This window comes from Hypanus sabinus, chromosome X1 (genome assembly GCF_030144855.1).
Source record: "Hypanus sabinus isolate sHypSab1 chromosome X1, sHypSab1.hap1, whole genome shotgun sequence".
NCBI lineage: Eukaryota > Metazoa > Chordata > Chondrichthyes > Myliobatiformes > Dasyatidae > Hypanus > Hypanus sabinus.
Window position 1 is genome coordinate 35,217,803 of NC_082738.1, and position 14,333 is coordinate 35,232,135.

A 14,333-nucleotide genomic window follows, 5' to 3' on the forward strand; every position below is an offset into this window, starting at 1 on the left:
TGGCTCTGCCTGCCTCATTTCTTTTGTAGGAAATACTACTGATTTGCCGGATCTGAGCTATCATGTCAATGGAAACTGTTTTTAAAGCTGTCACCGATGCTCCTGGGGTCCTGATCTGGAGAATTGAGGTGAGTTGTCACTTTGAGTCCGAGGTTCATAAGCAAATGAAGGGTGTTGACCCTCTCAGTCGGCAGCTGTAAAGCTAGCGTGAGTTTGACACGTTGGAGGAAAAACATCTGTGTAAAGGCTTCTTTGGGGATCAACAAACATTAATGCAAAGTAAAATCCTCGACCAACTACACATTTAAAACCAATTGCACATTATTTGTTTCGGACCTTGTTAAACACTGGAAGTGAACATCTAATGTCGTTGCAGCCTTTTATTTAAATAGTTTTATTGCTTTTCTCTGTTAAAATGAGATCTATTTAATTTTATCAGCAAATGGAGTTGGTGCCTGTCCCTCAGAAGTTTCACGGGAACTTTTTTGATGGTGATTGTTACGTCCTCCTGGCGGTAAGTTAAAGATCTGGCTTCTCATCAGAAATGGAATTAATAATAAACCCATTTTAGAGTTGGCTTTTTATGCCTATTAAAACAATAGAAGTCGGTGATAGAGAATGAAAAATATTCCAAATTTTTGGATGCAATATCTCACAGGGTAGAAATGTCACAGGTTAGATGCATAGTTACGATCCTTTGCACTGTTCCATCTAAGCACTCCCAGAGCAAGGACAGCACATTAAAATCGTATCTTTGCCATTCTGTGTATAGGGAAATATTTTCATGTTCATCTCAGTTTAAAAATAAATACGTAGTTTTGAAACTTGGAATCCTACTTGCTGCTTTTCCAATAAAGATAAATGGTTTGAAAATTCAAATAAAAAAGGCTTAGATACAATGTTAAGCTCCTTCTATGCTGCCCAGTCAAACACTCCCTGGGCATGGGTAGAGTGGATTAGATAGATAATAAATGCCTCCCTACTCTGCATTAATGTGGCACATAAACTGAACAAAGAAAAATTGTAAACTAAATTGAAGTCAAAGAGTAGAATAGCTACAGAATAAAGCTGTCCCATCGAGCAAACCCAGGCCAAACACAGCATGGGCTTATAGCACATAGAACATAGAATAGTACAGCACATTATAGGCCCTTCGGCCCACAATGTTGTGCCGACCCTCAAACCCTGCCTCCCATATAACCCCCCCCCCCACCTTAAATTCCTCCATATACCTGTCTAGTAGTCTCTTAAATTTCACTAGTGTATCTGCCTCCACCACTGACTCAGGCAGTGCATTCCACGCACCAACCACTCTCTGAGTGAAAAACCTTCCTCTAATATCCCCCTTGAACTTCCCTCCCCTTACCTTAAAGCCATGTCCTCTTGTACTGAGCAGTGGTGCCCTGGGGAAGAGGCGCTGGCTGTCCACTCTGTCTATTCCTCTTAATATCTTGTATACCTCTATCATGTCTCCTCTCATCCTCCTTCTCTCCAAAGAGTAAAGCCCTAGCTCCCTTAATCTCTGATCATAATGCATACTCTCTAAACCAGGCAGCATCCTGGTAAATCTCCTCTGTACCCTTTCCAATGCTTCCACATCCATCCTATAGTGAGGCGACCAGAACTGGACACAGTACTCCAAGTGTGGCCTAACTAGAGTTTTATAGAGCTGCATCATTACATCGTGACTCTTAAACTCTATCCCTCGACTTATGAAAGCTAACACCCCATAAGCTTTCTTAACTACCCTATCTACCCTATCTACCTGTGAGGCAACTTTCAAAGTTTTTTGAGACCAATGTGACAGTTGTTTTCCCACATGTTTATTGGGTATATTGATGGGGATGGGAGAGGGTTGTTCTGTTTGAAGATCTTCAGGTTAGGACTAACATTTTGAAAAAATGTTTATTGTGTTTAATTTTTTGAGCTGGGGGTTGGTCTCCATGCCCCTGGACTAGAGAAGGAAATTGGCCAGAAGGTTAGCTTCTGACCTCATCAACCAGCTGGTGTTGGAACGTCGTTTGACTGCAAATGACAGGGTGGTGTAGAGCAGAGGTGCTTTTAAGGAGAAGCAAGATAACCATGGGAGAAGTTTAGAAGTAATAAAGTGGGAGGAAGGTCATGCAGAGCATAAACTCTCATGTATACCTGTTGGGCTGAATGGCCTGTTCTGGGGCAGTGCATTAATGAAGCTTAGTAGCAGGGCATGCAGGTCTGAGTTTGCATCTACACCCTTTGAATTACGTGTAACACACAGTCCCATTAAACCCTTGCTCGATGACCTACTTTGGCTCCTGGTCAAACATTGCTCTATTTAAAAAGAAAGCCTTTTCGCTCTTATTATCACTCTCTACCTCCTTTTCCCAAAATGTGCCTCTTTGACTGACCTTTTGGTCATCTACACTACTTATGTGGCATTGTCATTTTTGCCCTCTTGTGTTTCTGAAAAGCATTTGTTCTATTAAATGTGCTTAAATATAACTGGTATTACAGCAGTGGTATTCTCTTTTGAGAAGAATGGAAGGGGATCTCATTGAAACCTATCGAATATTGAAAGCCCTAGACAGAGTGGATGTGGAGAGGATGTTTCCTATAGTGGGGGAGTCTAGGATCAGAGGGCACAGCCTCAGAATAGAAGGGTGTACCTTTAGAACAGAGATAAGGAAGAATTCCTTTAGCTAGAAGGTGGTAAATCTGTGGAATTCATTGCACAGATGGCTGTGGAGGCCACATTATTGGGTATATTTAAAGCAGAGACTGATAAAGGGTGTCAAAGGTTACAGGGAGATGGCAAGAGAATGGGGTTGAGAGAGATAATAAATCAGCCATGGTTGAATGGTGGAGCAGACTTGATGGGCTGAATGGTCTCTTTTTGCTCTAATGTCTCTTTCTGATCCATCATGCAGACCCAGAGTGTTGGCAGTGCTTTAAGTCGTGATATCCATTACTGGATTGGGTTACACTCATCGCAGGATGAGCAGGGCCTGGCTGCGATCTACACCATACATCTGGATGACCACCTCAATGGAAGTCCAGTGCAGCATCGAGAAGTTCAGGGGCATGAGTCAGAAACCTTCAAGGGTTACTTCAAAAATGGGATCATGTGAGTCCTTTCTCTTGTCTGTGAATGGGAGGACAGAGAACTTGGGGCTTGATAATTAGGGGAATGCAGAATATAGTGCTCAGTAAAAAGAGGAAATGCTGTAAACACTCAACAAACCAGTCGGCATTTGCAGAAAGAAAAATGGAACACGACTTTCCATCCTGCACTTTTTTATTTTTAATATAATGCTCAATATTTGAAGAATACTGAGCCTGAAGCTGAATATTTGAAGCACACATTGCTTGTGAAACTTCCACAGGGAATGCATGAACTCTTCTCGGGCTTCCAGCCGGGTCCTGGTGTCAATTTTAATCGACGTTTCGATGACAAACTCTGACATCTTCATCAGGGATGAAGCCTAGGCACATCTAGTCTAGTAGTATATGTACTCAACTCCCGTCGTCCGTCCCTCCTGATCAGTAGTCCTCAACCAATCAGATTTCCATTGTTCCACCTTATTTATATTCCAGTTCTTACTTAGAGCAAGAGCTTCATCTTTGTTAAAATTCTTATTCTCTAGTTTTATTTCAATGGCTTCCTTTACCAGGCGGTCCCAAAAGCCATTGGTGTGGCACAGTAGTTCTGTGCCGTCAAAGTCAATCCTATGGCCATTACGAATGCAATGTTCTGCTACTGCCGATTTCTCCAGGTAACCCAAGTGGATACACCTGTGCTCCTTGATGCAGGTTCCCCGTCTGGCCGATATATGTTGCTTAGCATTCACAGGGAACGCCAGCCATCCTGAATCCCAGGTCATCTTAGACCCACAGAAGCTGGAATTTGAGCTTCCTTACAGGATTGACTCAAAGTATATTCACAAATAACTTCTAGTCCTTGAATGTTATACCATCATGACCTGTGCTACTCGTACGAAAGAGCTGTCTTGCGCTTTCTACTCTTCCCGGTCATGCCCGGACATTTATCATTGATTTTCGCTATTCCTCACTCACCACCAAGTGCATTCATTCCTTGTTGAACTATGGTGCCTCAGGCACTAGTTGACACTGTGCACTTCACCCACCTAACCAGAGGTCACACGTGACCTTCAACAATGAGAAGTGTAGGACAATTCACTCATGGGTGGGGCGTGACCCCCAGCTGATCCAGTTCTGCTCACTGTTCCCAAGATGTGTGGAATTGCTGGAGGGGGCTTGAGCAGAACATCTGGACAAATTCTTCTTCCCCACCTCCTGCAGTGGTTAACTACAACACCTCTTGCACCAGCCTACTGGATTCAGCTAACAACATGGGATGGTATTTATCGAGCTAACAGATCAATGAAACTGTTTATTCATGTTAAGTTACAGTCTCCTTCCATAACATTTTCAGTGTTGGTTGTTCTTGAGACCCATGCATAAGGTAAGGTATGTACTTCGTGATGTCAGTGCATGCAGAGCAGCGGGACTGGATGGCGTACCCAGACTGCGCCAACCATCTGGCAAAAGTTCTGATGGGTATTTAAAACCTCTCACTGTCCCAGGCTATGGTTCAGGCATTCTTCAAAGCAGCAACCATCATATCAATCCCCAAGATGTGAGCTGCAATATGCCTGGATGACTACAGTCTGGGGGCACTCACCCTCATAGTTGCCAAGTGCTTGGAAAGACTGGTCGTGTCCCACATCAAGGATGTAATCCTAGCTACCTTGGGCCAGCATCAGTTTGTCGAATAGATCAACTGAAGACGTCATTTCTATCATACTTCATACTGTCTCAGAACACCTGGAGCACAAAGACACTGACATCAGGATGCTTTTTATTGATTACAGTTTGGTCTTTAACACCAAACTGACCATTGAGCTCCGCAATCTAAGTCTCGACCTATCAACCTGTAATTGGATCTTGGACTTCCTCACTAATCGTACCCAGAATGTGAAACTAAGCAAGTGCATATTAATCTCCCCACCCCAACCCTGAACCCTGGTGCCCGCAGGGGTGTGAACTGAGCCACCTCCCTACTCTCCCTTCACCTGTGACTGCACTCCTGCTCGTGCTGCAAACTCAGTCATCAAATCTGCAGATGACAGAATCATGATTGGCCTAATCACAAACAATAACAAATCTGCAGATAGAGGGGAGGTGGTGAAACTGTCCAGTTGGTGCAGGAACCACAACCTATCACTCAACCTCAAGAAGACAAAAGAAATGATAATTTGACTTCAGGAAAGTAAGAGGCCTCAAATAAAGCCCACTATTCATAAATGGTGGTGGAAAAGGTCTCCAGTTTCAGGTTTTTGGGAATGAACATCGCCGAGGAGCTCTCTTAGTCTATCAACACAATCTTAATAGTAGGGAAGGCACAACAAGTGCCAATATTACCTGAGGTGTTCAAGGAGAGCTAATCTGTCTCAAAGATTGCAGTGTGTGATACTGACATACAGAGTGACAGTGTGGCACTCCAGCTGCAGCAAGGCAGATCCCAGAGCACTCCAGTGGGTGATTAGGACAGTTCAGCACATCACTGGGACTCAACTACTGAACTTGAGACAATCTACGACTCTCGATGCCTGCGGCACGCTCGAAACATCATTAAAGACCCATCCCATCCCAGACACTGTCTGTTCAGTCTCCTGCCATCTGGTAGGAGATTCAGAAACATCTTTGCCAAGACAGTGAGACTGAAAAACAGCTTCTACCTGAGGGCTGTTATGCAGCTGAATAATGCTACACACCGGCTTGCCAATGGCCTTTTAGTGTCATGGACTATCAAAGCCATTTGTTTCATGTAAATATGGGAATTTTTTAAAATTATGCCGTACTGCATGCATTGTAAGTATCTGTATTGCATGGTCTGTCTTGTTGCCTTCAGCAATGACAATAAGGCTCTGTTCTATTCTATGCTTGTTGGTTGTCCTTGAGACACATGCTGAGGCTTGATGGACAGCCAGCCTTTGTCTAAGCTTCTAGCAGTGCAGCCCTGCGTTAGTCATTGAGAGGTTCCAGGGCAGCATTATGCCGCTCCTAGCTCCATGTTAAACCTCTATGCAGATTTTATATAAATTGTTGTCAGGGTGTTGGGTTGTCCGTCACCACCAGGATTACACATAATCTCTGAAGCTTTTTTCCTGTAGCTATCCACCTTGTCTTAAAGCTCACTCAGTTGTCATACCTGAACAGTCCCTGAACAACATCCATTAAATATTTTTCCTGTTCTCCTTGTTCCATTGATAATTATTGAGTCTGTTCATATGTTCACATCTATTTAAGTTTGATTATTGACATTTGGACATGTGACTGTTCTGCTAATTGTTAATTGCTCATGGCTGGTTGCACTAGTGTCTTGTAAATTGTTGGTTGTTATTGTGTTGTCTGTTATGGTATTATCCTGTGTTTTATGCTTGGCAGCGAACAAGAATCAATACTGGCAATAAAATGATTCAGTTTCTGTTGTCTGTGTCTAGTAATCTTTAGAGTGGTGACGGCTTTTGTTCGAGAACTGCTTTAGTCTGAGTGTAAGACCTCTGTGTGGATGTTGGACAAGTCCACCAATGTTGAAAGTTAGACCATGTTTCCAAGTCATGATACTGTGTGACTGGGAAGTAATTTGCCGACTTTCCTTGGATTAGGTGCTAACATTGTCCTTTTCTACAGTCTGTTAAACAATCTTGCGTTCTGAAAGTAGGAAAGTGGAAGTGGGAGGAAGACAACAAATGCCTCTGAATTAGAGAGTAAAATTGATTCTTGCTTTGGCAACTGACCATTGTGCTTGAATGATAGTAGTGAGAAGGAGGTAGGTGCTGACATCCTTCTATACCTCGCAAGGGGCCTGAGACAGGCTCTGTCATGATAGAACTGTAATAATTCTTCATGTTCTGGTAATGCATATCACATTATGAATGGCCAGTTTTACGTCTTTTCTCTGCACCATTTGAATTGGAAGCTCAGTGAAACAGGAGAGGTTTTGAACATTTACCTTACCTTTATCTCTATGTTCTGACACCCTCTGCAACCGTGTTGACCAGTTTTACAGAAGGCACCATATGAACGCAGTAGGGTATGAACGTGCAGATGCAGTGTTGAGCTCCCTGCTGCCCCCATCTCCACACTTCCATGACAATGTGCCTGTTCCTTGCAGTTACAAGAAGGGAGGAGTGAACTCCGGTATGAAGCACGTAGAAACCAACATTTATGATGTGCAGCGTCTCCTCCATGTGAAAGGGAAAAGGAATGTCACAGCTACTGAGGTAAGAATGTACCTCCAGCACAGCTTAAGGCCAATGATCCATATCTGTGGTAGAGAGAGAGTTGTGGAAGTAAATACTGGGTCACTGGCGAAGAGGACGTTAGGAGAATACAGGGAGACTTGGATAGGCTGGGTGCGTGGGCAGATACTTGGCAGATGTCATTCAATGTGAATAAATGTGAAGTTATCCACTTTGGAAGCAGGAACAAGAGGGCAGAGTATTGTCTGAACGGTGTAGAGTTAGGTAAGGGAGAAATGCAAAGAGACCTAGGAGTCCTAGTTCATCAGTCAATGAAGGCGAATGAGCAAGTGCAACAGGCAGTGCAGAGGGCAAATGGAATGTTGGCCTTTATTACAAGGGGAATTGAGTACAAGAGCAAGGATGTCCTTTTGCATTTGTACAGGGCCCTGGTGAGACCACACCTGGAATTTTGTGTACAGTTTTGGTCTCCAGGTTTAAGGAAGGACATTCTGGCAATTGAGGAAGTGCAGCGTAGATTCACTAGGTTGATTCCTGGGATGGCAGGGCTGTCTTACGCAGAGAGATTAGAGAGATTGGGCTTGTACACACTGGAATTGAGGAGATTGAGAGGGGATCTGATTGAAACGTTTAAGATAATTAAAGGATTTGATAGGATAGAGGCAGGAAATATGTTCCAGATGTTGGGAGAGTCCAGTACCAGAGGGCATGGATTGAGAATAAGAGGTCAGTTACTTAAAACAGAGTTGAGGAAGAGCTTCTTCTCCCAGAGAGTTGTGGAGGTGTGGAATGCACTGCCTCAGAAGACGGTGGAGGCCAATTCTCTGGATGCTTTCAAGAAGGAGCTAGAAAGATATCTGAGGGATAGGGGAATCAAGGGATATGGGGACAAGGCAGGGACTGGGTATTGATAGTGAATGATCAGCCATGATCTCAGAATGGCGGTGCAGACTCGAGGGGCTGAATAGTCTACTTCTGCACCTATTGTCTATTGTCTATTGTCACTGCTGGAGCTTTCAGGGTTGAGATCAATGTATTTTTAATGAACAAAGCTATCTAGAGCTATAGGTCAAAAGAAGATAAATAATATTGAGGTTGAGATCAGCTACAAACTAACTGGACTGCAGAGCAAGTTTCAGGTTCTGTATGTTGCCTCTTTTAATTTTCTGCAGCCTGATCTGACAGAGTGGTTCTCTGAGATCGTTACATCTCCCTACAAATCATGGTGGCCACTGCCTCCTGCTACTCCGGGACTAGCTGGCTCCAATTTTAACATTAATCCACCCCTTGTTCTACACTTTCCCACTTGAGAAAATTGTCTCTGGGTTTCAACTCCTTTTTTTAACAAAGAAATTTGATGAAAGAATGGAAACATCTCAATTACATTGTCCCTCAACCTTCTAAATCTTTCAGCTCAACCTTTCAGAAGGTCTTTGACAAGGTGCCATGCATGAAGCTACAAAACAAGATAAGAGCCCATAGTAATGCAAGAAAGATACAAGTGTGGACAGAAAATTGGCTGACTGGTGGGAGGGAAAGTCTGTGAATAAAGGGAACCTTTTCTGATTGGCTGCTGGTGACTAGTGGTGATCCAAAGGAGTCTGTATTGGGACCAATTCTTTTTACATTATATATCAATGATTTAGATGATGGAATTGATGGCTTTGTGACCAAGTTTGTGGATGATACAAAGATGAGGGTCACGTAGTGTTGAAGAAGCAGGGAGTCTGAAGAAGGACTTAGACAAATTCGGAGAATGGGCAAAGAAGTGGCAGATGGAATATAGTGTCGGGAGGTGTCTGGTCATGCACTTTGATAGAAGGAATAAAGGCGTAGACTATTTTCTAGTTGGGAACAAATTCAGAGATCAGAGGCAGTATTCCCTAAAGGTTAACTTGCAGATTGAGTTGATGGTAAGGAAGGCAAATGCAATGTTAGCATTCAGTTTGAGAGGACTGCAATATAAAAGCATGGATGTAATGCTGAGGCTTTATAGGCACCGGTCAGATTGCATTTGGAGTATCGTGAGTAGTTTTGGGCCCTTAACTGAGAAAAGATGTGCTGGCATTGAAGAAGGTCCAGAGGAGGTTCACGAGAATGATCCCAGAATGAAAAGGTTAATGTCTGAGGAGTGTCTGATTGTTCTGTAAATAAGAATGGGGGGGTGGGGGTTTGATCTAATTAAATATTGAAAGGGCAAGATAGAGAGGGCGTGCAGAGGACAAGAGGACACAGCCTCAGAATTGAGGGACACAATTATAGAACAGAGGTGAGGAGGAATATCTTTAGCCAGAGGGTGGTGAATCAGTGGAATCCATTGCCACAGGTGGCTGTTGGGTGTATTTAAAGCAGAGGTTGATAGGTTAGTAAAGGTGTCAACAGTTACGGGGAAAAGGCTGGAGGAGGAAAATAAATGAGCCACGATGGAATGGCAGAACAGACTTGATGGAACTGATCTTAAATATATGCAAAACCAAAGCAAATTCACACTCCCTTTCCTGTAAGACCAGGGATATTTACAACAAAGCAAAGACATAGAGACATACAGCCGTTCAGTGATACTCAAACGTTCCTCGACTGGAGGGGTGACGGCGATATGAGATGTCCACCTGTTAGGATCAATCATTTCACCTTGCTGCGTGTTCTCTATATTATGAAACAAAGCTTTCAATTCCTCCATTCAGAGAAACATAGGCATACAAATAGAAACTCCTTCTCATCAGCACTCCCTTTCCAACCATAGAGTGTTGCTGGAGAAAAGGTCTCTACTGATTGCAAACTGTCCATTGAGTGATGTTCTTTCCCAGTATCATAGATTAGGAGATGGGTCCTGATCTCCTGGTTTGCCACATACTCTGTGGTGCCTGTTTTAAATGCCCCAGAATGGTCAAAGCCTGAGGGAACACCTTGGAACTTGATGATGAGTAATAATAGACCTTGCACTGGGGTCTGCTGGCGGGTGACAGCTATTCTAACGTGTGCTTTGTGTTTTTCAGGTTAAAATGAGCTGGGAGAGTTACAGCTTGGGCGATGTCTTTCTTCTAGATGTCGGCAAAGTCATCATTCAGTGGAATGGGCCAGAGAGTAATCGAATGGAACGGTTAAAGGTTCAGTTGTCTAGAAATCCTGCTGTATTGCAATGGTTGAAGTGAATGACTGTTCTGGTCAGTGCAAGCCAAATGAGGGACCTTATTATCTGATTAATTGTGTCTGTGACAAACGTCCTCTGGGCGTAATGAGATGCCTTGCTTCTTAACTCAGTGGCACTCTCACCTCTGAGTTTCAGCTCCAATAGCCAAGAACGCAAAATTTGGCACTCTTGTTGCAGAACCACAGATGCATTTCTTGCATTGTCTTTGAGATCAGATATTAAACCAGGTCTTCCTCCACCCATTAGCTGGATGTAAAAGATGCCTGGCACTCTTGCAAATAAAAGTAGAGTTCTCCTCGTGCCCTGACTAGAATACTGTATATCCCACAACCAATGATGAAACAGATGCTCTAGCTATTGTCTGTGGGAGCTTGCTCTGAACATTTGGCTGTTGTGCTTCCTACTGTACAACTGTTGCTAAACTGCAAAAAGTATGTCAATTGTAAAGGACTTTGGGAAGTCTAGAGACCATAAGCAGAGTGCCTCCTCACAAAAAGTAGTCGAGTTAATGGTTTTTAGAACTCCATTTGTTCTTGCCATAGGGCATGCAACTCGCTAAGGACATTCGTGATCGAGAGCGAGGTGGACGTGCAGGGATCGGAATAATCGAAGGCAATGAGGAGACAAAATCTCACGAGCTGATGAAGGTTTTAGTAAAGTTTCTCGGGGAAAGGACCAAGACAATTAACCCTTCGCTACCTGATGAGATGGCAGACCAGCAGCAGAAAGCCAAACTTGCCCTCTACCAGTAAGATTGGAGTGGGTTTTATATTAAATAGTGAATATGTAGCATTATATGGAGCATGTTTTGTGCATTGGCTAGTAGATGTGTGGAGTATGTATCTATTCTCATTCTATGGCAAACTGAGTTTGTGGATTGCTGTATTATTTTGTGAAAGGATGTGAAAGCTTTAGAGAGAATTCAGAGGAGATTTACCAGGATGCTGCCTGGATTAGAGAGCACATCATATGAGGAAAGGTTGAGCGAGCCCAGGCTTTTCTCTTTCGATCAAAGGAGGATGGGTGGTGACTTGATGATAAGAGGGATAGTTAAGAATGGATAGTCAGAGATTTTTTCCCAGGGCAGAAATGGCTGATACAAGAAGGCACAATTTTAAGGTAATTGGAGGAAAGTATAGGGAGGATGTCAGAGGTAGGGTTTTCTACATAGTGTGGTGGGTGAGTGGAACGCTCTGCCAGGGTGGCAGATACATTTGGGGCATTTAAGAAACTCTTAGATAGGCACATGGATGATAGAAAAATGGAGGGCTACGGGGGAGGGAAGGGTTAGATTGATCTCAGAGTAGGTTAAGATGTTGGCACAATGTCCTGAGCTTAAGGGCCTGTACTGTGCTGTAGTGTTCTCTGTTCAAGGTGTGTGTGTGTGTAGTATAGACCTCAAAGAAAATGATAGCTACAAACAGTAAAGGTCTGAAAACCAAATCAAGCTGTCTTGATAACTCAGTGTTTCAGATGCTTGTGGACAAATGAAGGTCACAGAAGTTGCCACACGGCCTCTCGTCCAGGACATGCTGGATCACAATGTGAGTATACAGCACGCCCTCCTGATGCCTTTACGCAATGCAGCTCCTCGCCAGGTTATGACCGCCTTCCGTTCCTGTGAGCTGTTCGCGACCCAAACAGTTTGCAAGTTGGAAATGAGGCCTTGGACAGAGTTTTCACTGGGTAAATGATTCCTGCAGCCCTACAGCAGCTGGCAAATCCACCCTGCTGGTCTCTCAAATGGTTGAATGTATGTAAGTTAGGTGTTCGTAACTCTGTTTGTCGAGAGGGCTCTTCTGTTTCTGCTCCTCTCTTTATTGCTCATTGAATTGAATCTGTTGCTAATTGTTGATTAATTGAACTACTTGTTACAAGTCTTTAGCCAAGGCTTAACACCTCCAGCCTTGAAACTATCAGGGCTTTGACCTTAAGAGATGACAGTAAACTAGAGAAAATTTAGACTCTTTTTTTCCCTTTAGACCTTTGTTTATATTGTGGTTTGTTATATTACTTCTAACTGAGTTTTTGCATTTTAATAATGTGAACTTGTTCAATGTCTTCCAGGATTGCTTCATCCTCGATCAAGGTGGAACCAAGATTTATGTCTGGAAAGGAAAACGAGCTTCAAAGAAGGAAAAGCAAGCTGCAGTCTCTGGAGCTCTGGTAATTTCAATCTAATGGACTGAAGGGTTTGGATAGTGGTTCCTATAATGGCTATCATGGGTACCTGTACTCCTGCCTTTCATATTTGCAAGCACCTGAATGATCTTTCAGTTATAGACCTCTTCCCTTCTTTTTATGACATGTGTAAGAGAGTGCAGTGCAGTGTTCGCCTGAGGTAAAACGGGTCTGTGCAGTGAGTGATATGGATGCCATTGTAGTTGATGATCAGTGTTATTGCATCATTGATTGCACAGGTGGAAAAGACCAATACAGGCAACCCTAATGTTACAGAAATTCACCCATACACAATTGACCAACCACTACCCAAAAATTAGAGATCAAGTATAAAATTTGCTCTAACTGAATTTACATGGGGGGGGGGGGTAAAAGTAAATAAATAAGCACAATTTTTATTGTGTCTTTCATTTCTTGATGTGTATGCAGATGTTGCAGCTTTGTTATGGAAAATCGCAGTTTGGACTACTTTCTTGAAATTGTGGTCCTTTAGATTGTACATCCTCAGCCACTGGGATGTTTAAAGAGCTGCAGTGTTTAAGTCTGCTGGTTCAGAATAGCATCCTGCAATGTCTGCACATCCAGTTGTCTGTTTTATGTTTCGAGTGTCAGATTGATCTAGATCCTCAGAGGGTTGGAGGGGGGAGGTGGACGGAAGAGGGGATAACTTTTAGTTGCTGTGTCTGACTCGTAGACAGACAGCAGCTCCTCTCTGCATATTCACCACATTGAACTTGAACAGCGAGTGAGGAAGCCCATGGGAAAATCACGTAACCCAAACTAACCTTAACCTTCCCTGCTTAATGTCGACACATGCTCCTTCTCAACACAAGTGGCCAGTATCAAAAATATTGGTGACGCTCTGTTTATAAAAGCGTGTCTGCAGTTGCCTTGGTGTCTCGTTTGATTGCAAGTCGAGGCAGAGTCAGCATCGCTCAACTGGATGGAAGCCATTGCAATGCTTGCTGAGTGCAAAAGTCTGGTTGCATCTCCTGTGCTTGGAGCTCATCTAAACCTGCTCGGAAATTATCAAATTGACCTACAGAATCCAAAATAAAAATTCATGGCAAAGGAGACCACCTGGCCTATTGTACCTATGTCAGTCAGAGGGCTACCCAGCCTGATCTCCCCTTCCTGGTCTGTATCCATAGAGCTGCAGTACACATTCAGGCAACAGTTAAATGTAATAATAAAGGTTTCTGCCCCTCTTTGTGCCACCCACCCCTCTTGGGAAGGAATTTCCAGGCACCTACCATCCACTGAGTGGTGGGGGCAATGTTCCCTGATTTCCCCTCTAATCTTTTTGCCAATTAGTTTAAATGTACATCCCTAGTTTTGGAGCTCTTGGTTAAAGAAAATGAGTCTTCATGATTTTATACAGCAATTTTTGTTTTTATTCACTAATGACTTTTAACAATATTGCTCTGAATTGATGAATTCTTTAATCTCACCCAGGAGTTTATGAAGTTGAAGGGATACCCAAACACTACTAGCATTGAGATGGTCAACGATGGGGCTGAGTCAGCCATGTTCAAACAGCTCTTCAAGAAATGGACAGTGAAGGGGCAGACAGTGGGTTTAGGGAAGACACAGACAGTTGGTAAAGTTGGTGAGTATCCATAGTATGAACTGTTTGCTGTGGGGCAGGAATAAGTGGAAAGATGAATTAACCTTTATGTCTTTTCTGATGATAGATATGTTCTTTTATAATCCAAGTGAAGGTCCAGACAGATTTG

General features: G+C 43.2%; 1 protein-coding gene across 5 annotated transcripts in view; it reads left to right on the forward strand.

Annotated features, from left to right (window-relative positions):
- Nucleotides 1-14,333, forward strand: part of avil (advillin) — a 99,795-nt gene that overhangs the window by 38,905 nt on the left and 46,557 nt on the right. For all 5 annotated transcript variants that reach the window (XM_059956360.1, XM_059956362.1, XM_059956359.1 and 2 more), the window contains 9 exons: nt 30-128; nt 440-514; nt 2,907-3,103; nt 7,178-7,286; nt 10,262-10,372; nt 10,959-11,164; nt 11,882-11,960; nt 12,484-12,582; nt 14,053-14,206. In XM_059956360.1, coding sequence (XP_059812343.1) covers nt 63-128; nt 440-514; nt 2,907-3,103; nt 7,178-7,286; nt 10,262-10,372; nt 10,959-11,164; nt 11,882-11,960; nt 12,484-12,582; nt 14,053-14,206 — 1,096 coding nt within the window. In that variant the 5' untranslated portion in view covers nt 30-62. The remainder of the gene's footprint in view (nt 1-29; nt 129-439; nt 515-2,906; nt 3,104-7,177; nt 7,287-10,261; nt 10,373-10,958; nt 11,165-11,881; nt 11,961-12,483; nt 12,583-14,052; nt 14,207-14,333) is intronic.